The sequence below is a fragment of the Pezoporus occidentalis genome, unplaced genomic scaffold, assembly GCF_034315485.1.
Source record: "Pezoporus occidentalis ecotype Australia unplaced genomic scaffold, CSIRO_AGI_Poc_V1 ctg88, whole genome shotgun sequence".
Lineage (NCBI taxonomy): Eukaryota > Metazoa > Chordata > Aves > Psittaciformes > Psittacidae > Pezoporus > Pezoporus occidentalis.
In genome coordinates this window covers 1695148-1718754 of record NW_026916242.1, presented here as the reverse complement: position 1 = coordinate 1718754, position 23607 = coordinate 1695148, and the positions used below count along the sequence as shown (strand labels likewise).

At 37.2% G+C, this 23607-nt stretch overlaps 1 protein-coding gene across 2 annotated transcripts; it reads left to right on the top strand.

Moving 5' to 3' along the window:
- The first annotated feature begins 600 nt into the window (after positions 1–600).
- Positions 601–18772, top strand: PPIG (peptidylprolyl isomerase G). 2 transcript variants are annotated; one of them, XM_062604732.1, is made up of 12 exons: positions 601–728; positions 827–901; positions 3049–3156; positions 3669–3713; positions 5354–5441; positions 6558–6587; positions 6677–6816; positions 14226–14430; positions 15517–15684; positions 16219–16303; positions 17061–17197; positions 17497–18772. In XM_062604732.1, exons 1-12 carry the CDS (start codon positions 668–670, stop codon positions 18614–18616), a joined length of 2262 nt encoding a protein of 753 aa, XP_062460716.1. In that variant the 5' UTR covers positions 601–667; the 3' UTR covers positions 18617–18772. The 2 variants fall into 2 exon arrangements, with proteins under 2 accessions (XP_062460716.1, XP_062460717.1); XM_062604733.1 differs by lacking the exon at positions 601–728 and having other exon boundaries at positions 3113–3156.
- The last annotated feature ends 4835 nt before the right edge of the window (positions 18773–23607 follow it).

Sequence of the window (23607 nt, the reverse complement as noted above, 5' to 3'; positions counted from 1 at the left end):
CTTATTTCTGAGAAGAAGAGGCCTGACCTGAAGCTGGTAACCCTGACCAGAGGGGTGGGTTGGCATGTGGAGATGGCAGCCTCCTCAGCCACTAACACTGAGCCTAACAGAAACTGCAGATTAGTGTTTTTAAAACAGGTAATTGCAAAAAGCTGCTTGAGAGCTCTCAAACAAGCTACTTGGTCTCAAAGCTGCTGGGTTGTTTTTTGTTGGTGTCCCCTCCCCTTTTTTTTTTTTTTTTTTTTTTACTTGCTAATGCTTATTTTATCTAGGATATAGAATTCCAGGAGTAGGCAGTTTAGGTGATTACCTGTACTGTCTCGATAGCAAGATGTCAAGCTTTATTATCGCCGTATTCTAGAGTATCTTTCTGTTTTGTATTTCCTTATCTGAGGTATAGCACTCAAGTTTAATACTATTGCAGCAAACACAATCCAAGTAACTCATTAGGGTCTACAAAACATGGAAATGACCTAGAATACTTCATGTTTTTTGAACCTTTAAAAATACTTAGGTTTGCTCTCTTTTTTTTTTTTTTTTAAGGTTTGCTTTTTGCAGTTTTTGTTGTCTTTGTAAGTCAATGTAGAAGATTTTACACAGTTTCCCTATACAAAAGGAAGAACTAAATTTATTTCTCTTACTCGCAGAATTTAAACTTTTTGAAGCCATGGGAGTAAAGGTCCAGAGGCCTCGTTGCTTTTTTGACATAGCCATCAACAATGTACCTGGTAAGAAAATTAAAACGTCCATTCAGTAGCATGATATTCATACATAAGAATAATACAAGAATTAATTGCATAAAATATATGGCTTTTTTTTTTTCTAGCTGGAAGAGTGGTCTTTGAACTGTTTTCAGATGTGTGTCCAAAGACATGTGAAAATTTTCGCTGCCTTTGCACAGGTTTGTAGATTTTAAATTTATTTGGAATTTTTAATATAATACGATGTTAGCTAGTTTGATGTCTATTATATTTTTCTGACACTTTCTTACATGCAAAGTAAGTCCATAAAACATTGGTTCTTGGTATCTCTCGAGATTTGTCTGATTTCTCAAATACATCTGATGTAGAATCAATGCAGTTGTAGCTTTGGCTTAGTATGTTGCAGGGACTATATACTAATCAACTTTAAATACAGACACAGTAAGCTGATTTTCCGTTACTAGCATAGATATTACTGTTCACATTACATAACATCACCCAGTCTTGAAAGGTAGCCAGTAGGAGGTCAACCATGCAGACTTACTTTTCAGTCTTGTGATCCTTTGAGGTATTTGACAGTATTTGCTGTATTCATTAGTATTTCCCCCCTCGCTTAATTTGTTGATGGAGACTGGTGATATTCACTCCTACTAAAATCCAAATTATTTTTTTGAGCATAATACTGAGAAGATTCTACCCTGAAAGCATTTCCAAACAGAATTACTGTCCTCTGGACTGCATGCTTTTGTTGAAAATACTGACAGTTTAGCAAGACTTAAATTTATTATCGCAAGAATAGTTCTGTGAATACACAAGCATACATGCTTTTTGTTTTGTCTTTAGCATTTTCTGCTTCCTTTCCTTCCAGCTCTGTTGTTTTTCAGGTCAAGTTCTGTAGCTGTTAGTACTGAAATCACTCAGCAGTACTAATATTGCATGAATCAGGTGTGGGTGCATAATTGCATTCATGTCAAGTTAGCTAGAACACCATTAATTAATGCACCATGTGTATCTGCAGGAGTGTAGGTATTACCTGATCTGACATGAGGTTTATGGCACAAAATCAGATTATCAAAATTTGTTAACAAATTTGAACCTTAAAGTGATTCTTCCTCGTATCTCCTAGTATGTTATCATGTGATCATGATATTCTTGATCTGCCCAAAAGTCAGATTTATTGCATAAAGGTGCTACTGCTTTAAATTTTTTACTTGAAGTCTTTCAACAGCATTTTGGATGCGAACTCCTAAATTCATACTTAGTTGCTGACATTCAAAATCAAACACATGCTGAACTACTTTGCTCTTTAATGTATTTAAGAATAGTGAGGAAAATACATGGGCTGATTTTTTTATGATATTTATCAGCAGATTAATTCAAATTTTGATTTTGTTTTCCTTATGCAGTTTTTTTTCAGGCAGTTTTGATCCTTGTGTTAAGACAGCATGTACTTTTCAACAGCTCTGTGTTTTCCTGGCATACCTGTGTTAGACATATGCCAAGGTAGTCAACAGATACAGCTTCACATTTGTCAAAGTTTCTATCAGAAGAGTTTTTTCTAGCTGGTCAGATTCATATGGAGACACCAGTCTTACGGATAAGTTCAGAGGCAACTGCCTTTCACAATAGCTGCCACTTTAATAGCTTAGAGCAAGAGCTATAAGAGCTAAACAGCACTTTGACAGCACTGAGAGGAAGAGATCCTTTTCCTTCCAACGTATACCACTGACTACCGTGCTATTATCTTGAGGTGGCTCTGCCATTCACAGAACACACCATGAGCCATTTGTCTTGCCAGTTCAGCAGAAACCTTACCTATTTGAGGGCAGCAGAGAAAGTAGCTGGAGCAGAGAGTTTGCTGACAGGTCTTGAGCACCAGATCTGACATAAGGAAGAGAGATGACAGTTGTAATCATGAGTGAAAGTGGGAAACGAGATTCCTTATTCTTCTACCTGGCTCTTTGTTATGAGCTTTTATGGTACTTTAAACATGCCATGTTGTAACTGAAGATCTGAGTGTTTCTTTAATGCTTCTGAGCAATGTCATTTATCTTAAACTAGCTGTTTAATTTCAGTCCATCTGCATGGAAGAGACCAGAGTTGTATACTAACATAAGTAAGGATTTCTTCTGGTGTAACCATAAAGACAGAAAGTAGTTTCTGCTCTGCTTTCCTAAATGCTAGTTTCTTATTGGTATTGCAGGTATGTGTCTTCCTCATAAGCTAATTTTTCAGAGCTTAGTAGATGATTTTGATTAAGTGCTTACTTAAGTAGCACTTTTTTGCAGTGGAAGTTCTACAGGTACCAAGAGTAATTTTGGGTTTTGTTCCTCCTCTTTTCCTTCAGGTGAAAAGGGTACAGGAAAATCCACCCAAAAGCCATTGCATTACAAAAGTTGTCTGTTTCACAGGGTTGTGAAGGATTTTATGATCCAAGGAGGTGACTTCAGTGAAGGTATGATGTGAATCTTTGAAGAAGCGCTTGTGTGATAGGATGTTGCAGGAATTCTGTGTAGCATCATTTACTTATATTAATTATTCTGTGATTCAGCCTCTATTTTCCCCTTTTTTTCTTCATAAGAACCTTTATATGAAAACTTAAGTAATGAACTTGTATAAATTTACACATGTGCACACACACGCACACACTTTTGCTCAGTTATTTCCTTGGTCAGTAGTAAGTACTCTCTGTTTAAAGGTTTAAATATAAGGATAAAATATCTGCTGCTGGGAAATTGGAGAAAAAAAAAGGAGAGACTAGCAGAATACAGGGGAGAATGCCTTCTTGGTTTTCAAGTTTGCTTTGGGACTGCAAAGATGTGTCTTGGGTCGTCTTTGCATATCTTGAAGAATAATGTCAGTGGCTTGGATGCAGTCGAATTAGTATTTTGTTGCATTAAGCACCTTCCGCATAGCTTGACTTTACCACTACTTGAAGTTGTAACTAATTTTTTTTTCTTCTTCAAGGAAATGGCAGGGGAGGAGAATCCATCTACGGTGGCTTTTTTGAAGGTGAGTTTTATCAGTCTGCTCTATTTTGGTGTTACTACAAGCAATCACCTTTACAGCCTATAGTCTCTGTTCCGTAAACCCGAACTGCATTGTTTTTGTTAAGATTTTGTTCAGTCATGGAGGCATTTGACTGTCCAGTTTAGGTTATTTTATTTTACTTTTAAGATATGAACCTTTTAATTAAAGAAAAACTAAGACCAAGCTCTTTTGTATTTGCCCATTTTACCAGATTCACCTTTTTTTAACTGTTTTTAAACATACGCTTTTGTCTTGAGCAGCTAGATAAAAATTGGGGATTGTCCTTCCTTCCAGTGAAAGGAGAAAGGCATGATGGAATCAGGTTTCCTTGCAAATGTTTATTTTAAAGAATGCATAAACCCCTCCTTTCCTGAATGTGGGAGGAAGTAGTAATAGAGGCTGTCGGGTTCCTTACAGTCCTGTTTTTTTTTTCAGACAGTATTGCAGAAGTACCTCTTCTACACTCCAGTGTGTTTATCCAGAACATAGTGAAGCATCTCTGTGCTTTGCAGAGCAGTTTTTGGTATTAGACCTAACCCTATGTGGTGGCTAGCTGTCACCAGCAGGAGTGGTTATGCTCCTCCCTCATCCCTGCCATTTTTCTTTTAATGTTGGTTTTTGCCTGAGCTTGCAGCAAACAAACAAAAGAATTATTCACTATTTTAGTAGGGCCAAGCTGCTATTTTGTATCAGACCTTGAGTTGAATCAACAGTTTGCAGCTGCCAAAAGAAGGTCTTACCTTGCCTTGACTCTCATTGAGATCAAGCTTTCAGCTTATTCAACTTTCTAAAATGCCCAAAGGCTATTGCAGGAAAAAAAAAAAAGGATTTATTTCCATATTAGTGAGTGGCCCCAGTTCAGTGGTTTGGCAAGCATTAGAACCAACACAAACGAGTAGCTAGGTTTGAGGAAATGTATGGTTGGGGGAGATGGAAGAGGGAGCAAAACCTCTACCTACATTCTGGCAGTTGCAAGCTGGCTGGTCACCTCATCCACAGCATGAAAATCAGTTCATGGGAGTTTTTGCTTTTGTAGATCCCTTACCCAACTCACTATAGGATTAGATTGACACAATGCTATGTCAGATAGCAATTGTACAGGTGACTGAAGAGAGAGTGGGACTGTCCCTTTTGCTTCCAGTGATACAGTGTGTTGTGAAACCATATCCTTACAGGTAGTATTCTTTAGTACTTTGTTAATACTTGCTCCTGCCATCTGTACCTACACAATATTGAGTCAACTTCCTCTGTCAAAGCAGTCTTTATGCTGTTTTGGGAAAGGAGAGAGGATAATTTCCTGCAGATAGTGATTACATATCACAGTTTCAGTAGAATTTAGTCGAACTGTTACAGTGATTTGCTTATCAGAAATAGTATTCGTTTAAGTTAAAGCTATTTTCTTAATGGCCAGCTTGGCAAGTTCATCTGTGTGTCTGACAAACAGAAGCTGTTTAGGATTGTTACCAAACTGGATATCCATGTGTTTTAAAAATAATAAAACCAACAAAACTGCCTCAAAATGAGGGGTTTCTTAATCATTAATAAGGATGAGTATACTTAGATTACAGCATTTATCTTAAGCATATATCATATATTTAAAGTAACTGAAAACACTTTTTCAGATGAAAGCTTTGCTGTAAAGCACAACAAAGAATTTCTCCTTTCAATGGCCAACCGAGGGAAAGATACAAATGGTTCACAGTTCTTTATGTAAGTATTGTACTGCCCTGAAATGTGTGTGTGGCTTGCCATTTGTAAGTTGTAAAGGTAGTCCTTGTAAATATTGAAGACCAGATGCTTTGCAAACCTAGAGTTGATGTTTTGTCACAGAGTCGCATGGAAATAGACATTTTCCTAATATACGGTTTAGGGAACCTGACAGTTATTATCACTTTTGCTTTTAGTGCTTATTTAATGCAGAAGACCTTTTGATAATTTTCAGTAGCTTGTGTTCTAACTTGGCCGATAAAGCAAGCCTGGTAGTTCCTTGTAGAATTCTTACCACTTTCTTCTAGTATGTGTTGTCTGGAAGAAGGCAGAACAGCTCTGTGGGCTCTCAAAAACAGTAGAGTTTTGGGGCTTTTTGGTCACATAATAACTTTCCAGTGCAGTCTCATTTACAGTTAAAACTTGAATTCTTAAAATACATTGCAGTAGACTCTTCTTTAATTTATTTACAGAAAACAGTCTTTTACTCATAAACACTTTACTTCACACAGAAAACACTTTTACTCATATTTCATGCTTTAATTAAATGGTGAGCTGTGGATGTCACTTGCCATTAGGCCATTATTTTGGGATTTCTGACTGGTCATTACTGTCATTATCCTGGTTTTTTATTTCTGCCATGGCTGACATTGGTATATCTTGGGGCTAATATTGGGGAAAGCTGAGAGAAATTCACTTGTACTTCTGAGTTGATTAATCTGTACATGCAGTTATTTTTTTCCTTTGATTTCTGATTATTTTCTAACGTATACAAGGTTATTTGCAGTTTTCCTGTTCTGAGGCATTTGCCTTAATTTTTATCTGTTCTTGGTATTATTTATACCATTTAATAAATAGAATACTTATCCTGTATGAGGGTGCTGTCTAAAAAATTATGTGCACATTTTGTTCAGTAAAATGTGATAAAGTAATGAATTGAACAGGTAGTTTAATGTATAAAACATGAAATACTTTTAACTGCACACAGAATAACATATACTGGGTTTGTTTGTTCAGTCAGACTTGCACCTTCATATGTGTATATGACATTATTCAAATGGTGACTGCTTTCCACTAATACTGACTTTGTTTTTCTCTTTAAAAACCTGGAAACAACAGAACAACTAAACCTACACCTCACTTAGATGGGTAAATATCTATTATCTCCTTCTTATGTTTGTTTGGGAACTGCCTTGGGAAAATGAAGTACTAAGAATACTGTTGTTTAAATTCTTCAGACATCATGTTGTTTTTGGACAAGTCATCTCAGGTCAAGAAGTTGTGAGAGAAATTGAAAACCAGAAAACAGATGCATCTAGTAAACCATATGCTGAAGTACGCATACTGAGTTGCGGAGAGTTAATTCCAAAATCCAAAGGTAAAGTTGATCTGTACATTTTACATGGATGCAAACTGTGAGGTAATTTTGCTCATTTTCTTCCCGGTTGGTTGCTTATAAAAATATTTAGAAACTTATTTGTGATGGATGGTGGGGCAGGTGGTGAATTTTGCAGTACAGTTTGTCTTTGAAAAAACCTAACTGATACATCAATTTGTGTTGATGCAGAAGACATTAAAGAAACATCCCGTGTGCTTTCTTTAAAGCTTCTCCTGCCTTGGATTTCCTTATAGTAGCTAAATTTTAGTACAGTGCTGGCAAGCACTTGTCACATAGAAAATAGTGCTGTGTTAAGGTTGATGGCAGTCCGGCTATTTGATAACTACTGAAATTTTTGTAGGTATTGAACTTATTTCAATTTTCTTTTAGGTAAATCTTCAGAACAGGTATTGAAGACTAGTAAAGCCTGGAAGAAACTTGGAATAAGTTCAATAATTATTGTAAACTATACTCTTAAACAGGTTTATGACAGTACCTGTTTTTCTGTCTGGAAGGGATGTCCTGCTGTACCATTTTAGAGCTGAACATGGTATTGGAGATTGGATTCTGCTTCTTTTACAAAATAAGGCTCAATCTAAGATGTTGGTGCCACTCTGGAGAATCTCATTAGCAGAAACCCAGGATGCACGTTGGGTAGGACCTGTGATAGGGATCATCATGCTTTTTCATTCATAGCATCTTCTGCTGCTATGTACTGTGAAGGATTGCACCAGGGATATTGACGGATAAGAGAATAGTTGTTCTTTCAGCCTAAGGAAAATACAAGCAATCAAACTTGAGCTTCTTAGTTTTTCCTCTCCTTTCTGATGTAGTTCTGTGTTCACCTGTTGTGGTATCTAGTAGAATGTCTTTGGAGTCTGAAGTGATCTTTTCAATACCTCAGAATTCCAAGCAAAGTATCTTAGGGCTTCTGACTTCTCAAAGCTTCTGGAACTTCTCAGATGAACTCATAAATCACCTTGTGTGTTAGGAGATAATTTTGTTTCTCTGGACAGTACTTGGGAACATGGTATCTGTTAGAAAATGCATGGATGGCATAGATTAGAAAATAAACCAATACAGATGTAGAATGGGTGAATCTAGTAGTTGAGATACCTGTTTACATGTCTGTATACATGTTTGCCTCGGTTTGCCACACTCCGTTTTTAGTCCAGTCTAGAACACTTAAAATCAAATGACTTAAAATCAAATGAAGTTGAATAATACAACAGTTGCAATTATAATATTGCAGAGGCCTAGATCAGAAACTTTCATCTGGGATTTGAGAGGATGATCAGCTAGAGAAGTAAAATGCTTGCCATCTTCCCCTCTCACTTCCCCCTCCCTGCCCCCTCCTTTTCTTTTTGTTCCTTCAAGTTGAAGGGTTTAGTAAAAATGAATGAGAGGAGCTAAATTACAGAAGAATAATTTCTCTGGCCAAGTGATGCTATTGTTAGAAATACTTAAAAAGTTCCAGGGAAAATCCTGAAAGCTGGGGGAAGGGTGGAATAAAAGAAGAAAGCTAAGTATAGAGCGAGTATTTAGAAAGGTCGTTATGGACTAGATAAACTAATGCAAGTCTCAAGAAAAACTGAAACAAGTAACACAATGCTAACTTTCTTAAAGAAAAAAGGAGGGGGTTGATACTGGTAGATGAAGTTTTTGAGAAGGGGGTTTAATTAAACAAGGCTGGCTGCGTTGACTTTAGTTAATCAAAGGTATATCTTGGATGTTTTCAGGAATGTGAGACACTGACATCCTGGTTCAAAAATAGATGACAAAATTAAATAGCTTTGTGCATTAGGTAGTTTTTAATAAGAGCTTGTAATGAAGATTCTCATGAAAAGTGTATTGCTGGGGGATTCTGCACAGAGCAGTGCTAGGCTTGATTCATGATCTTCATTGATGACAACATCAGTGTCCCTGTAGAATCACTGTTCATGCAAGTGTGCTTTCTGCAATTAAGGCAGGCTGTGGCTGCTTCATAATTCATCGAAGAACAATATTGTAATTAGATCATTCTGCCAGTATTTTTTTCTTTAAAAAAAGTATCACTACAAATTCTCAAGCACTGATACAGTACAAAATGACACATTTAGGAATCATGGAATACCTATGGAATAAGAGCAGTTTTGGAACGTGGCTAATCTGGTAAGTCACGTCTTACCTAGACTTCAGACTTTTCTGTTCCAGATTATTATTTTTTTCCTTCTAGTGAACTAGCAATGAGGTATAAACTGGCTTGGCTTTAGCCGAAGCTGGTCAAAGTGGAGCTGGAGATGACTTTTTTTTCTTCTTCTTCTGCCCCCTCCTCTGCTATTGCAGTTTCATGGTAGGTTGCTTGTCTACAGAAACGTCTATATCCAGGGCGTTTTTGATACAGGACTCTTCACAGTAGCAATGTCATCTGATCAACAGGAATCAAGAATAGCAGTATTCCCTATGTGATTACTGTATATAATTTTCATTTGTAAGATAACGGTCCTTAATCAAGCAGTGAAAGACATAATAGGAACCCATGGCAAATAATTGAAGCAAGATGCACATGAAATAGGAAGAAAGAAGACCTGATAGTCTGAAGAGCAGTGCAGTTAAACACAGGGAAAAGTTATCAGGGAAAATATCTGTCTAAATGTCCTGAACTAAAGGAACCCTCTTTTTGGGGACTGCTGTAGGCCAGCACAAGTTATTGGATTTGACTGTAAAGTAACTTTTTGAGTGTCACTGCTGTGAATTGCAAGATGAGGTCATCTGTTCTGACACTAAAAAAGTGCCTGAACCCGCCTGCTTTCTGGCCAGGTCATTTCTTCATTTCAAGCCCAAGAGTCTGTTATCATGGGGCTAATGTAAGACTCGCTGCAGGTCACAAGCAGCTGAGATGCAGAGAGTCCTTGGCAGTGCCATGCAGCATGATCATGTAATTCATGAAGTCTGGCAAATGCTAATAGGTCACAGTGAATGGAGTAGGAAGCAATGTATCTATTTCATATGTGGTCATAAGTTGAAACCTGATTCTGAATGTAATGAGCTGGAACACTTGGACTGTAAATAGAACTCTGTTTCTTTCTTGCTGACCTTCATGCTGCAGGACTGGTTTCATTTATTGTGATTTGTGATTGGCCAGCACCAAATTGGTTCAGTATTCAAAATAGCATTTGCTGCTGGACAGAGATAGTTAGATGTCACCAGAAAGTGTATCTAAAACCTCTTGCCACAAGAGGATATCAGGGGAGAGACTTTTTAGCAGGGCCTGTTGTGACAGGATGAGGAGTAATGATTCTAAACTAAAAGAGGGGAGATTCAGGCTGGATGCGAGGATAAAATTCTTTACAATGAGAGTGGTAAAACACTAGCACAGTGTCTCCAGGAATGGGGTATCTACCACCTCTCTGGGCAACCTGTGCCACATTCCAGGCTGGATGTGGTTCTGGGCAACCTGATCTAGCTGATAATGCTTCTGCTCATTGCAGGGGGTTGGACTACATGATCTTTAGAGACCCTTCCAACCTAAACTGTTCTATGTTTCTTCCTTTGCTGTATAAACAGTTCTGGGCTTTTTAATTGTTGGGTTTTTTGTTTTATTTTGGGATTTTTGTTTTGATTTTTGGATGTGTTTTTTTTTGCCCTTGTCATTTCACTTCTTACCTGCCACATGATTTCCCAAATGCATCTGCTATTGGTGTTATTTTCTGCATAAGGGTCACATTATATTTGTTGAGGTAGTTGCTCACTAATTCACCTCCATTTATATCTATTAAAAGTAGTAACTATAACGCACCTAAACTTGTTACAATAATGCAGGTAAAACTGTCACAGATAGTTTTTGGCATGCTTAAAACAGATGCAGGAGGGATAAAATACAGAAAATAACTACATTTATTGATGCCTTATTCAACAACTTCTGAAATTGAGTTTGGAGACACCTTGTTTTACCTGAAGGGAGGTGGGAAACAGTATAGTGCAATATAGTGGGGGTTTTTGAGTAAGCCAAAACCAAAAGTGTCTAATAAATGAAGGTTGGAAGTACATGATCTTTAAGGTCCCTTGTATGATTAGCTTTCATTATGGATGTTGTAATAAAAACATTAGAATAATATTGAAGGCTGCTGATAGATCTAGAACATCAGTGCATCACCTTCTGCAGGCAGAAGGTGTTCTGGGCAGGATGTAGTAGATGAGAAGATGGATTGATGGGATTAAAATATGACAACTTCATACATTTGAATTCACTGTTTTACATTCAGTAACAATATGCAGAACAAAAGTTAGTGTTAAAAGATGATGCTATGAATGAAAGCTTAACTGATGCTTTTCTGAGAAATTATGACTCTTTTCCATTAGGAACCCTTCATTGTCCATCTCTGCAGTGGTATAATACATCTACATTCAACTCTGCTACTCTAAAGCATACCCAGTTATATCCATTTTGCAAGTGGCAATATGGAGTTTGCACAGCTCGTCACCAGTCACAGAGAAGCTGTCTGAAGTGCAACTAGAGATGCGTTTTGGGCAACCATGGATCTGTCCTCACTGATTTTTACCATTCTAGCCTAAATGGGAATGTTTTTTCTTATGAAAAGTTAAGTTGGTAGGAAGTACTAGCTTATTGTTAAAAATAGTGCATCCCTAACTGTTACACTAAGGCTTATTATCCCCAGGATACATTTTCCTTCTCTGACCAGTTTAGCAAGGAATTTTATGTAAGTTTTGTTGCTTTTGATCATCCTTGAAAAATTGCTACCTCCCATCATGCAGTTTTGCAAAAACAGGCCAAGTTAGTCCTGAATTTGAGCGTTTCCACATTGAGCTTGTGTTTGCAGTTGCAGATGCCTACTGCTACCTCCCAAGAGTCAGTAAGCGTGGTAATACCTGCTAAGCAGTAGGAGTATCTAATACTGATAAATCAAAAAATGGATACACTGTTCCATTAAACAGCTAAATGGTCACTTTTGTTTTCAGAAGGGCAGTTACCAGATGTATTCTTCGTAGAATGTTTCCACTGCCTAAAGTTCTCTACATGAGTATCACCTTTGTTTTTTTTTGCCTCCAGGTCCAATCTGCTTATATAGAATTAAAAGAATCCATTTTCCAAATAACTGAAGGCTAGAAGTTGAGTAACTGTTAGTATATACTACTCAGTATTTGGTACTGCTGCCATTTTTTTCTGTATATACACAGCTGTAAGTGTGGTATATGCTTACATAGCATATTACATTCCCACATAGCAGGGAATTCTGAAGTGGAGTTTTTCTTCCCATCCATAAGTACAAAATCAAGGCTGTAAGTAAAAAAAAACTGGTCAATAACCTGTATTCTTTGAAGTTCTGGAAATCTTTTTCTCTTCTGACACTTGAGTTGTTGTAATACCCAAGAGGGCTTGTTTTCTGTAGAGCAAGGGCAAAAAATCATGTTAACAGAATCATAACATTTGTACCTTTTTTTTTTTTTCCCCTTTTTTACAAGAGTTTTTCTAATTTCTTGCCTTAGTTATTTTATAACAATGACTGATATATAATACTTAAATCCAGATTGCATTATCTTACTGGGCACAAGTGGAAACCAACAGAAGAAATGCTTGGCCAGACTAAGTAGTTTCAATTTTTCTATCTTTAATAGAAATGAAGAAGGTTAGGCTGTTAAGGGAAACATCTCTATGTTTTCTGCTATGTGAAGACATTGTGTTCTCTGAATTGTTTTCAGATGCAGACAGGCTGTGTAGTCAATAATCCTGTGTTTGGTGCCTAATGTTTTCCCGTAGCTGTTTTGTGCAGATGAAGTGCAGGGGGTGGGAGGTTGCATTTAAATTGCTTGCATGTCAATGTAGCTCAGATAATATCTCTAAACCATGAATTCTTTGGGTAGAGCAAGCTATTAAATGCTTTGCAAAATGCTAATACTTTAAGTTAGGATTCATACACAACTTTAAAATTCATTTCTGTCTCTGATCTGAAGTCTTAACAAGTATTCTCCTAAAATATGGATTGTTTACTGTGAGGAGGAAACAGGACTGGATATTAAGAAAAGCTTCTTCACAGGCAAGGTAATCAGGTATTGGAGCAGGCTGCCCAGGAGAAGTGGTAGAATCATTGTCTCTAGAAAAACATGTAGACGATGCCCTCAGTGACATGGTTTAGTTAGTGGTGGACTTGGCAGTCCTGGGGTAATGGTTGGACTTGATGATCTTAAAGGTCTTTTCTAACCTAGCTGATTCTATGATTCTATGACATCAGTATTTATTTTTTAATGGTGAAGGTTCTGTTTCTTCTGTCTGTGGCTGTAGTATGTTGTGTAGTGAATGATGAGCTATCTTTGTAATTTGCAATGACAAAGTCAAATGATATTTGATGCTAATTAGAAAAGTCAGCTACAGCAGTCTGAAGTCAGCCAGTGTTTTTTTCTCGATTTTTCTGGGTAGAGCTTTTAATTTTCTGAACAATAACCTGGTACAAATTTCTTAACACATTTCAAGAGTATTCATATAATTTAACTGATTTACCAGAAGCATCATAACCCCGAAGCCTAAATTTCCTTTAGTAAAGTTTTTATGGTGCCCTTCTTGATTTTTCAAATTACTGTGACTCTGAAATAATACTTATATCACTTTTAATAGCTTAAGTAGGGCTCAGATCAGTTAAAGGGCATGAAAAGCTGTGTGCTTGCATTATTTCCAGTCAGACAAGTGCCAGATTGCCAATAAGTTGCTGGTTTGAAGCTCCAGCAGCCACATGAGAAATGGTGAACTGCGTAATTAAGGACTAGTCTGCTCTTTAGCAGGGTTCCTTTGCATACCAGATGGTTAATAACTTGAAAAAAAACACCACCACCCAGAAACCATCAAACAAACATAAAACCCAACCACAACATATGAGCTGGAGGTTTAGGACTGTTCTCTGAGCATGGTTTCACTTAGCAGGAAGCTTGCTTATTTGAATCTTCCCTCTAAGCTAAATTCAGTGAGTAATCAATTTAGTCTGTGGCACTTACTTCCTGTTTCAAAACTTCTCTTGTTTCTGATCTGAATAGATTTTATATGAAATCAGGTTAAACCTAAAGCCAAAGAGTTGGTTTTTTTTTATAAACATCTTGTAAATTTTAAGTAATTCTTCATATGTAGCTTATGTTGAATGGAATGTTATCTGAAAACTTGCACAGTTCTACAAGTTCTTGACAGTATAAATTTGATAATTTAGAGCTTTGTAAATGCAAAATGTTGGAAATTTCTGATGTCTTGCTAGACATACCCTTTATTGTACTTGGGAGAAGCACTGTTTTCGCCAAAACTTCCATTTGTTTTTAAGGATTTTGATGAAGTAGTCTCATGATGTAATTACAAGAATTTCAGGCAGATACTAGATGAGTTGGTTTTCCTGCTCAATGTTAAAATGTGTCTTTGCTCTTCTGACTGAAAGCCAAGAAAGAAGAAAAGAAAAGGCACAAGTCATCTTCCTCATCTAGTGACTCGGAAAGTTCAAGTGATTCAGAATCCTCTTCTGATTCATCGTCGGATTCTGAGAGTGCTTCGGAAGAGAAGTCTAAAAAACGAAAAAAGAAACAAAAGAAAAATTCCAAGAAACATAAGAAAGAAAAGAAAAAGAGAAAGAAAAGCAAGAAAAGGTGAATTTTAAACTTTGCTTTGTTACATGTACACCATACATATTCTTGTCCTATCATTGCGGAATAGTGTTCTGTGAATTAGGTATTTTGAAGTATTAGGTATAATAATTAGGTATATTGAAGTATTTTGAACTAGTGAATTAGGTATTTTGAAGTTTGGGAGAGAGTCAGTTTCCATATACAAGCTTAAATTTTTCTGATATGATGGTAAAGGACAGTGTCCATATGCATACATGCTGCAGCTTATAAAGGAGTGAAGGAAAGGGCTAAGACTTAACACGGTTTTGGCTTGAAAAGTTGTAGGAGTGCTTGGTTTGAAATAGGTGGTGATAACTTGCTTCCCTAAACTCACTTCTGTATGATACAATTTAAATTGTATGCAATGGGACTTAGGAGAATGTAGTCTGCAAAATTAAATGAGAAATGAATAAATGAACATTATTTTGGTCTGATATGCCAGAAATCTTGGCATGTCACTGAAAAGTGGTAAAACTCAAAAGGCACTCTTGCTTCTGAAAATGTTATTTCTAATCTAATAGTTTCACTTACAGTTAACGTGAGATACAAGTTGTGTCAGTGTGTGCAAGCCATGTTTTTCTAAGCTGGCAGCAAAATGTAAGACCTGTTCACATAGGGCAGTGCTGCCTAAACGTTGTTTCAGTGGGACTAAGCTCGTTTCACACAAATTTTTTTTATTCCTACCGCTTGGAATTCCAGTAGTTTGTAGCCAGTTATATATGCTAGTGTAAAATCTGAATTTGACTCTCCTGATAGTGTTTTTAGCTAAAAAAGCTGTATGTAGAGAGTAAATGATGTTCAGTGTTGCACCAGTTTTGTTCCAATGTGAACTGGAATTCATAGATTTTTTTAAATGTTGGTCAGAAATCTACTGTAGTTGTTTAGTTTAGACCAAAAATGCCACAGGGGAGAAAAAAGTTCCATCTGAAATAGCTGTTTCTTGAGTTCCTTGTGGTATCATTGTGTGTTGAATTGAGAGAATTTCTGAATTATCTAAATGGATTGAAAGGTTTTCCCTTGTCCTAATAACTCACTTCAAGTATAATTTTTCTTTAAATAAAATTAAAGCTCTTCCAGTGAAAGTGAAGATGAAAATGCTGAAGCACAGCCAGTGTCTACTGTCCGTCCTGAAGAAATTCCTCCTGTACCTGAAAACCGGTTCCTGATGAGGAAAAGTCCTCCTAAAGAAGAAGAGAAAGAAAAAGAGAGGAAAAGCAGAGAGAAGGAAAGGGATAGGTAACATACTATGTTTTGAATTTGACTATGCGCTGACAGTGGTATGGTCAGGTTACTGGTTTAAGACTCTAATGTTAAGATAGGCCTCTCCCTATGAAACAGTTCCATATTGTGGGTACTGCTGGATGAAAAAGGATTTCTGAGTTTATTGGAAGCTGTTGCCTTTGTCCTAGAACAAAGACTTAGGCTTTGAAAATGGTTTTAAAGAATGAAAAATTTAAAATGACCAATTCAAGAAAAAGAAAGGAAGGTGCAATACAGTTTCATTTAGAATTTATTGGAACATGCCCAGTCTGAATCTATAGTCTTCTTTCAAAAATGGAAAAACTGGAAATCTTGTCAGATATTTTGTGGTCACAGAACCTGAAGTTTTTACTGTGTGGTTGTTACTATGTGCACTGATTATAAAAAATAAAAATGCATGTGTGTTTTCCTTTAGTTTAATTTCTGAAGATGTTTTAAAATTGGTTTTTATTTTTTCTTTCCTTTTTTTTTTTGTCAATAACAATGTAACTTTTTAAAAATTACTTTTAGTAATCTATCGAATTCACAGTCAACGTACCAGAGGAGGCTGTTAGTGACCAGATCTGGAAGGAAAATAAAAGGAAGAGGACCAAGGGTAAATATCTACAATCTGTTCCCCAGAATAAAGAAGGTGGTAGCACAGTCTTACAGCTGGTGTTAGGAACCGTTTTCATTAGGATGGTTGATGTGAAATAGAAAAGGTGCATTGTAATTGATTTGGGGACTGAGGCTTGAAGGAAGACAAGAAGAAAAATTAATTTCCTGCTTGCATACCAGGTTTATTTGAAGGGGAACTTTCTTTATTTGAACAAAAAAATGCTTGCTTCATATTACTGTAGTACTCTCTGATTCTGTGAACGGAATTAGCTCAAAAATGGTTCTCGTGATGAGCAGAAGCAGTATGACATCGGTCACAGGAATGTGTGGAAGATCTCCACGCCGTATGTTTCACAGTACTTGTAGCAAAATGTTTTTAGCAACAGAAGTCTCTATCCCTCAAATTCTACTAAACACCGTAAATAAGTGTGAAGTATTGTCTTTGTGTTGCTTGTCAGAGCTAAGAAGAATTTTCATTCTTAGAAAAGCAACAGGAGAAGACCTCTGAGCAGAATGCAAAAATCAAAGTTACCTTTAAAATAGTTATTTGATCAGGCATTTTAGATTCCTGCTTTAGCTGAATGCCAAGTGTATTTTTCAGTAAGTTAATAACTTGCAATGTGAACTTGTTATACACGTATGAAGTGTGATGTTATGTGCTATGTAGAATCAACTGCCAGGGCTAAAAATCTTGCATAGCTATCGCACCATGTGAAATTCAGACTTACACCCAATTTTCTCTTATTCCTTTCAAGCGTTACCGGACACCTTCCAGATCAAGGTCAAGAGATCGATTCCGACGCAGTGAAACTCCTCCACATTGGAGGCAAGAAATGCAAAGAGCTCAGAGAATGAGAGTATCTAGTGGAGAAAGATGGATAAAAGGGGACAAGTAAGATTACTTCTTTCTGGAATATATGCATTGAAATTTTTTTACATATTTACAGTGATACCGGTCATCTGAGATTTTCCATTATGGTTACTTCTGGAAAAAAAAAAACAGGGTGCTGGTTTGGTTATCCCATTATTTGTGCCTGATTTTAGTCATGCCACTGTAAATATATAGTTACTGATACAGATGACCTAATGTGATTTAAGTTTCAGTTGTGAAGCTGTCTTGCTTCTGACTTAATTTTTCAGAGTGGAGGGGATTCAAAATATTTTAAAAAATTGTATCTTTTTCTCTCCAAGGAGTGAAATACATGAAAACAGGAAAGATAATCAAAAAAGCCCAGGAAGAGGAAAAGAGAGAAAAATATCAGACCACAGACATGTTTCTGAAAGCCCAAGCAGAAGAGGGGAAAGAGAGAAGAAAAAAGATCACAAATCCAGCAGTAAAGACAGGGAGACAAGAAGGAATTCAGAAAAAGATGACAAGCATAACAAGAGCAAGGCCAAGAAAAGAGCTAAATCTAGAAGCCATAGTAAAAGCCGAGAGAAATCAAAAAGTAAAGAAAGAGACTCTAAGTACAGTAGACATGATGAAAAGAGAATAAGATCAAGAAGCAAAGAGAGAGACCATGAGAAAGGTAGAGAAAAAGAAAAACGCTATGATTCTAGAGGGAGGGATAAAGAAAGAAGTAGAAGCAAGGAGAGAAGTAAAAGAGCAGGCTCACGAAGTAATGAACAAGACCATAGGAAGAGTAAAGACAGGGAGAAACGTAGGTCAAGAAGTAGAGAGCGTGAGCACGCTAGAGGAAAACACAGTTCCAGCAGTAGAACAAGGGATCGCAGCAGAAGCCGAGACAGGGGTAGGAGAGGAAGATCGAGAAGCAGAGACAGAGATCGCAGCAGAAGTAAAGACTATTCAAGGAATAGAGATAGAGAAACAAGAAGAAGAGGAAGGTCAAGAAGCAGAGAAAGAAGAGGTACACCAGATAGATACAGAGGAAGAGAAAATAGGAGGAGGAGAGAATCAAGGAGCTCAGAGAGGGAAGAAAGTCAAAGCAGAAACAGGGAGAGGTACACAAACAGGGAAAGTAGAAGCTCATATAAGAGGAACGATTCTGAAAGCCAAAGGAAGAGGCGTTCAAAAAGCCGTGAAAGTAGCAGTCCTGAATCCAGTAAAGATAAGAAGTCTAGTAGAGATCAGGATAGAAGTCCAGACTCAAAAAAGAGACCAAGTAGCAAAGAGAGAGAATCAAAAAAATCATATTCACGCAGCAGTAAAGAAAAGGAAAAGACCAGATCCTCAGCAGAAAAAGAAATAAACCAAAAATCAAAGAGTCAGGAAAGAGATCATGCCCCTAGTAAGGATAAAAAGTCTGACCACGAAACAAGTCCTGGAACAGATGACGACAGGCATGGATGAGTGTGTGGACTTAATGTTTCCATTGTCTCAAAGTTTTAGAGACATTTTGGGGAACGCCTTTTTTTAAGATGTGGACTTCAGTTTGGTCTTTTGATAATCTAAAACCTGGATCATTTGTACTGCTAAAGTTTTAATAAACTTGAAATGAAAAATGAATTACGTGTGTAATACAGTGTGCTGTGTTTTAAATATTTCATTGGTTTATGTATCCTTTTTGTGTGTTGGCAGCTAGAAAGTTAACTTCTATGCTGCAGTTATTTTTTACCGGATGAACTTAGTTTAGGACAGTGGCTGCCTGTGAAGAAGCTTATCCGTGTGTGGGGAAGAAAGCTGCAAGTATACTACATGTCATCTTAAAGCTAGGAGGATGTTGCGAGATGCTCATCACTGCTGTTGCTACATCTGTATTTCAGTAGGTATAAGTCCTAAGGAAAACAGTTTATAGAGGAAAACTACATTGTTGGGGTTTTTTTGTAATCACGAAGTGAAATAATTTACTTAAATCTTCACTGTACTTCTGTCATTGTCATCTGTGCTTGGGAGTTACTTCTTTGTTCTAAACAAAAAAAAATAATTAAGTGCTTATCAATGTAATTAGTTTCTCTGTAACCTCCTCTTTCTGTTCCATGCTTCTGTGTTTGTCTGCTGCAGAAAATTCAGCTTGGATGGTCCAGACTGCCCTGCCTCAGTTGCTAATTAATGGATGCACAGAGATGAAGCAGATTGCCAGAATTCACAGTGGGTGTCAAAATAAGGAACCAGGAAATCCTTTCTACTCTTGCTGCTTCTTTGCAGCCTATGAGAAGGCTGCTGCAGTTCTCCAGTACTGGAGCTTGGTGTAGTTGGAGCAGAATTTCAAGTGGTGTTTAAGACAGGCTCTTAATTTTTTTAAAACAAAAATTTGCTTTCCTTCCTACATCCCCTCATTCTGAAGACTGTACTCTCAATTCCTCCTCATTCCCTGCTACATGTATGTCTTCCTCAAACCAATTCCCTCCCTTTTCTGCTTTTCTTTCTTGCCTCTAGGATCTGCCTATTTCTTTCTCACCTTCACATCTTCATATGAAAGAGGAGGAGGTTGGATTGTGTTGCTACAGGAGTGCCCACATTCATCAACAAAGAGCAGCTGGGATGTGGTAGTGGTCTGAGAGGAGGATAGATTGGGTGCAAACCCCAGCGCTGCTTTCAGTCCTTTCAACTAGTCACGCCAAAGGTTGGCAAATCATGAAATCCCTCGGGAGAAGTGATGAGCATTAATGTAAAGCTGTGTTGAAGCAAAACAATGCTTAAAAAATTGATTTTGTTGTTTGTTCTTTTTTTTGGCAGATCTTTGAGTATATGGCATAACTTGTTCTTCCTGTCTTTGTTATGAGTTGACATTTTTGCTATATAACCCACTTTGTGATCAGTGTGTGTCTACAGCAGATTAGCAGAATTGCTGAAACTTGGCTTGATGTGATCCAGGCAGTCGTTATTCTAAAAGAAAAATGGTTCTGTTTTGAAAGCAAAATAAAATCCAGGTTTGTGAACCACATAAGCATCCTTTTCAAGGGAAGAAAACTATAGTGTTACTTTCTGGCAGAATACTTAAGTGGAGCTGCTTTGGTTATCAACTTTTTCCTGTGTTTTAGTATGAGTTTCACATTGTGGTGGTTGTTTTACACAGAATGTGTAAAAATGTTTCCCAAGTCCACACGTGGGTGGAGGATACAGCTGTTAGTTAAAACCGCTTATAGTAGTGACCCAAAGACCTGTATAGTAGGCCTGTTCCATGTGAAGCCACTCTGAACTCTGTGGAGAAGATGTAGTCCTGTTTTGGGGGACTTTAGTAAGAAAAAGGAAATTAGGCTTAAGAGAACTGTATGGCAGCCTTGGACAGAGACTTCCTCGATGCATTTGGTGCTACGCATGTCATGTGCTTCACAGTCTCATTTAAAAGCTCTTTGTTGCAGTATTATCATTATTTTTATGGAGCTGAACCACAAGTAAACTATTGCTGAAGAAGTACATTTGCGCTACTCATATTCTTGCCAATACCACTGAAGCTCATATAAGCGTGCAAACAAATGCAAAATTCTTCAACTGTATTGACTGCTGCAGAAGAGGGGAGAAAAGCAGCAATAAGGCAATCCATAGGAATTGTTACAAAGTAAGTTGCAAAGTCCTTAATTCAAAATCTCAAAATGGAGATTATATCCAATAATAGTTTACAGTTGTATATAGTTATTTCAGAAGATGTGCTTGTATGCCCTTTCATATTGACTGCTTTGTTACAGTTCTGAAAAGTATTTGTACAAATTTGAGCTCTAAATTATTTCATAGTTTATTAAAATTCACCTGAGTTGGTGTCACAAAGCTAGTTTTCTTGGGTTTTAATGTACGTTGTGAGAAGTTGGTTATTTTTACTTGCACACAGTGGGATACACTTGATCTCTTGATAGTGCATTCCTTTGCCTGTGCCATACTCGGTGCTGAATTGGTTTAATGCTGATCACTTTGTTTAAACTGAAACACAACAAGTGTACTTGTGTTTCCCTCCCTTGTAAGAGGGAGGATTTACCACATTTGTGCTTTTTCGTGGAAATTGGCAATGTTGATAAAAATTTGGTGGGACTAAAGCACAATCCCACGGACATCCCAAGCACCAGTGAGCTCTTGTGAAGCACTGACTGCTGCTCTCGCTGTCCAGGAACTGTTTCTTCCCTCTTTGGCAGAGCTTTCCTGTTCCCAGATTCACAGTAACCGCCTTGTGCTGTAGCCGCAGTGTGGCTCAATGTCATGTTTGGCAGCTGTGTCACAGCTTGTTGGCTTTTGGCTTAGAGAACTGGACTGGAAGCATATTTAAAAGCAATACTTGTATGTGTACCAGAGGTAATCAAAACAATGCTTGAGGTTGTTCCTTGCAGATGTGGAAAATAGCACATTGAGAGGACAGCTTTTTCTGTCAGTACCCTGGAACTGACCTTACTCCAGAGAATGTGTGAACCTGAAGACTCAGTGAAATGAGGGCAGGGTGTATGGAACTGACTTTGTAAGCAGTTAAGTGTATATACAGGCATTAGACATGCATTCTCTTTTGTATTGACAATAGATACTGACATTTGACTAGTACCATACAGCCTATGTATGCATGGAATACTGAATTTAGTATTGGCAGTACCTTTCCAAAGTTCAGCAGAAAGAGACTGTTGTTTGGTGTTGGATTTTCTGGGTACTGCCATCAACTTGGAGGCACAAATTCTTAGTGAGGGTGGGTGGATATAACATAAGGTTGTGTAGACACTGTTGCCTGTAAAAGATGCGTTGCTGTCTGTGAATTCTTTGAGACAGCCAGTGTTGCAGTTGTTGCTTTGCTTTAGTTTTTAAGAAAAAAATCCTGTGTTCTATCTAGTTGTCAAAATTTTAACCTAAAACTTCTCAGTTGCTGGTTGAAATCCCATGCTACAGACTTTTCTTGCAGTGGTCTATGTCAGATGCCCTGAAGAATTTGCAGTGATCTCCTAGCAATGTCTAATTTGTCATAGTGTCAGTCTGGCAAGTGGATTTTATATTAATGTAAACATAAAAAAAAGTAGTCCTTTAGCCACCTTTCCTGGAAATGTTTATTTATTTCGAGCCAATAAAGTATATTTTGACACCCTTGTAGGGGCTTAGTAGACTGATTGCTTGTCTGATTGACAAAAATATATATCCCTGATCTTAGGACTTTCCTTATAATAGAAAACCTAGAGTTATTCATGCTATGCTTTATCAAAGATCCCTCTTTTAAATCATCTATGTACTCAAAGGACAGCTTTGTGAGAAAAGGCAGTATTTTAGCAACAGAGTTGCTTTGTGGGTGTTTTTGTGTGTATGTGTGCGTGAACTTAACCTGGAGGATACCAGTGACAAAATTAATCTTCATGCTTCTGGAGTCAATGTGATAGAAATGTAAAGAACTGTTACTTCCACTTTCCTTCTTTTGCTGAAAATAGTTCTTTCCCAAATGCAATGTTTAATGAAATTATTTAAGAAAATGCATATCAGAAGTGTGAACTTTTTGCATTTTGCAAAATTTGAGTTTGGTAGAATTCCGCAGTTGTCTGGCTTAAAACTTTAGCTTTCCATTTTGTTGCATAGGTACTTCTAGTGCATATGATAGACATTTTCACATATCCTATACATATCTCTGTAACTGTATATAAAAAGTAGTCAGTGTATGGCTTTCGCCATAACTGCTAATGAAAAGAACGGCTGGAAGGATTGAAAAGAAGTTAAGCCTATTAATTTATGTTCAGTTGGAAGAGGAACTAGCTGATTACTGGTTTCCTTCACCAGCTAAAAGAATTGTGGTTAATCACAGAGGCAATATTGTGCATGTAATATTTAGCAGAGTATTTGGAAACCTCAGTCTTTGGACATTTTGTAATTTATAGACAGGGAAGATCCAGTTCTCAGCTGGGAGAAGTAGCTGATATGGAATGTACAGCTTGTGTATTAAAACACTTCTCAAATAAATGCCTTTTTGCATATTTGTTAGTGTATTCCATATGTCTGCCATGTGTGCTTCTTGCAGTATTACTTAGCATCTTCTGTATTTAGATCAATACTCACTTCTGAGTCATATGGTGCAACCTGTGTGTGTAAATGTGCTTGTGAGTGTCAAATCTTCAGCCTTTTAAAGTGGTAGTGCTGTCAGTACAGCTTTACAAAAGTATGGTGATTTGATGTCAGGGCACTACCTCTTCAGTTAAACCAGTCTGTTCATTTTTACTGAAGATGTGAATAGTCAGATTTTTATTCCATGCTAAATTGGATGATACTGTTGAGTTGTAGATAAAATTAGAATGTCTACTACAGAATGACAAATGACAGTCTATTCACTATATAACTACAGAATGACAAATGACAGTCTATTCGCTATATATTGTAACATACATAAAAATGTAGTCATATAATGCAACTGATTGTTGTACTGATAGTTTATTTGCTAGTGGCAAACTTTGATCTTG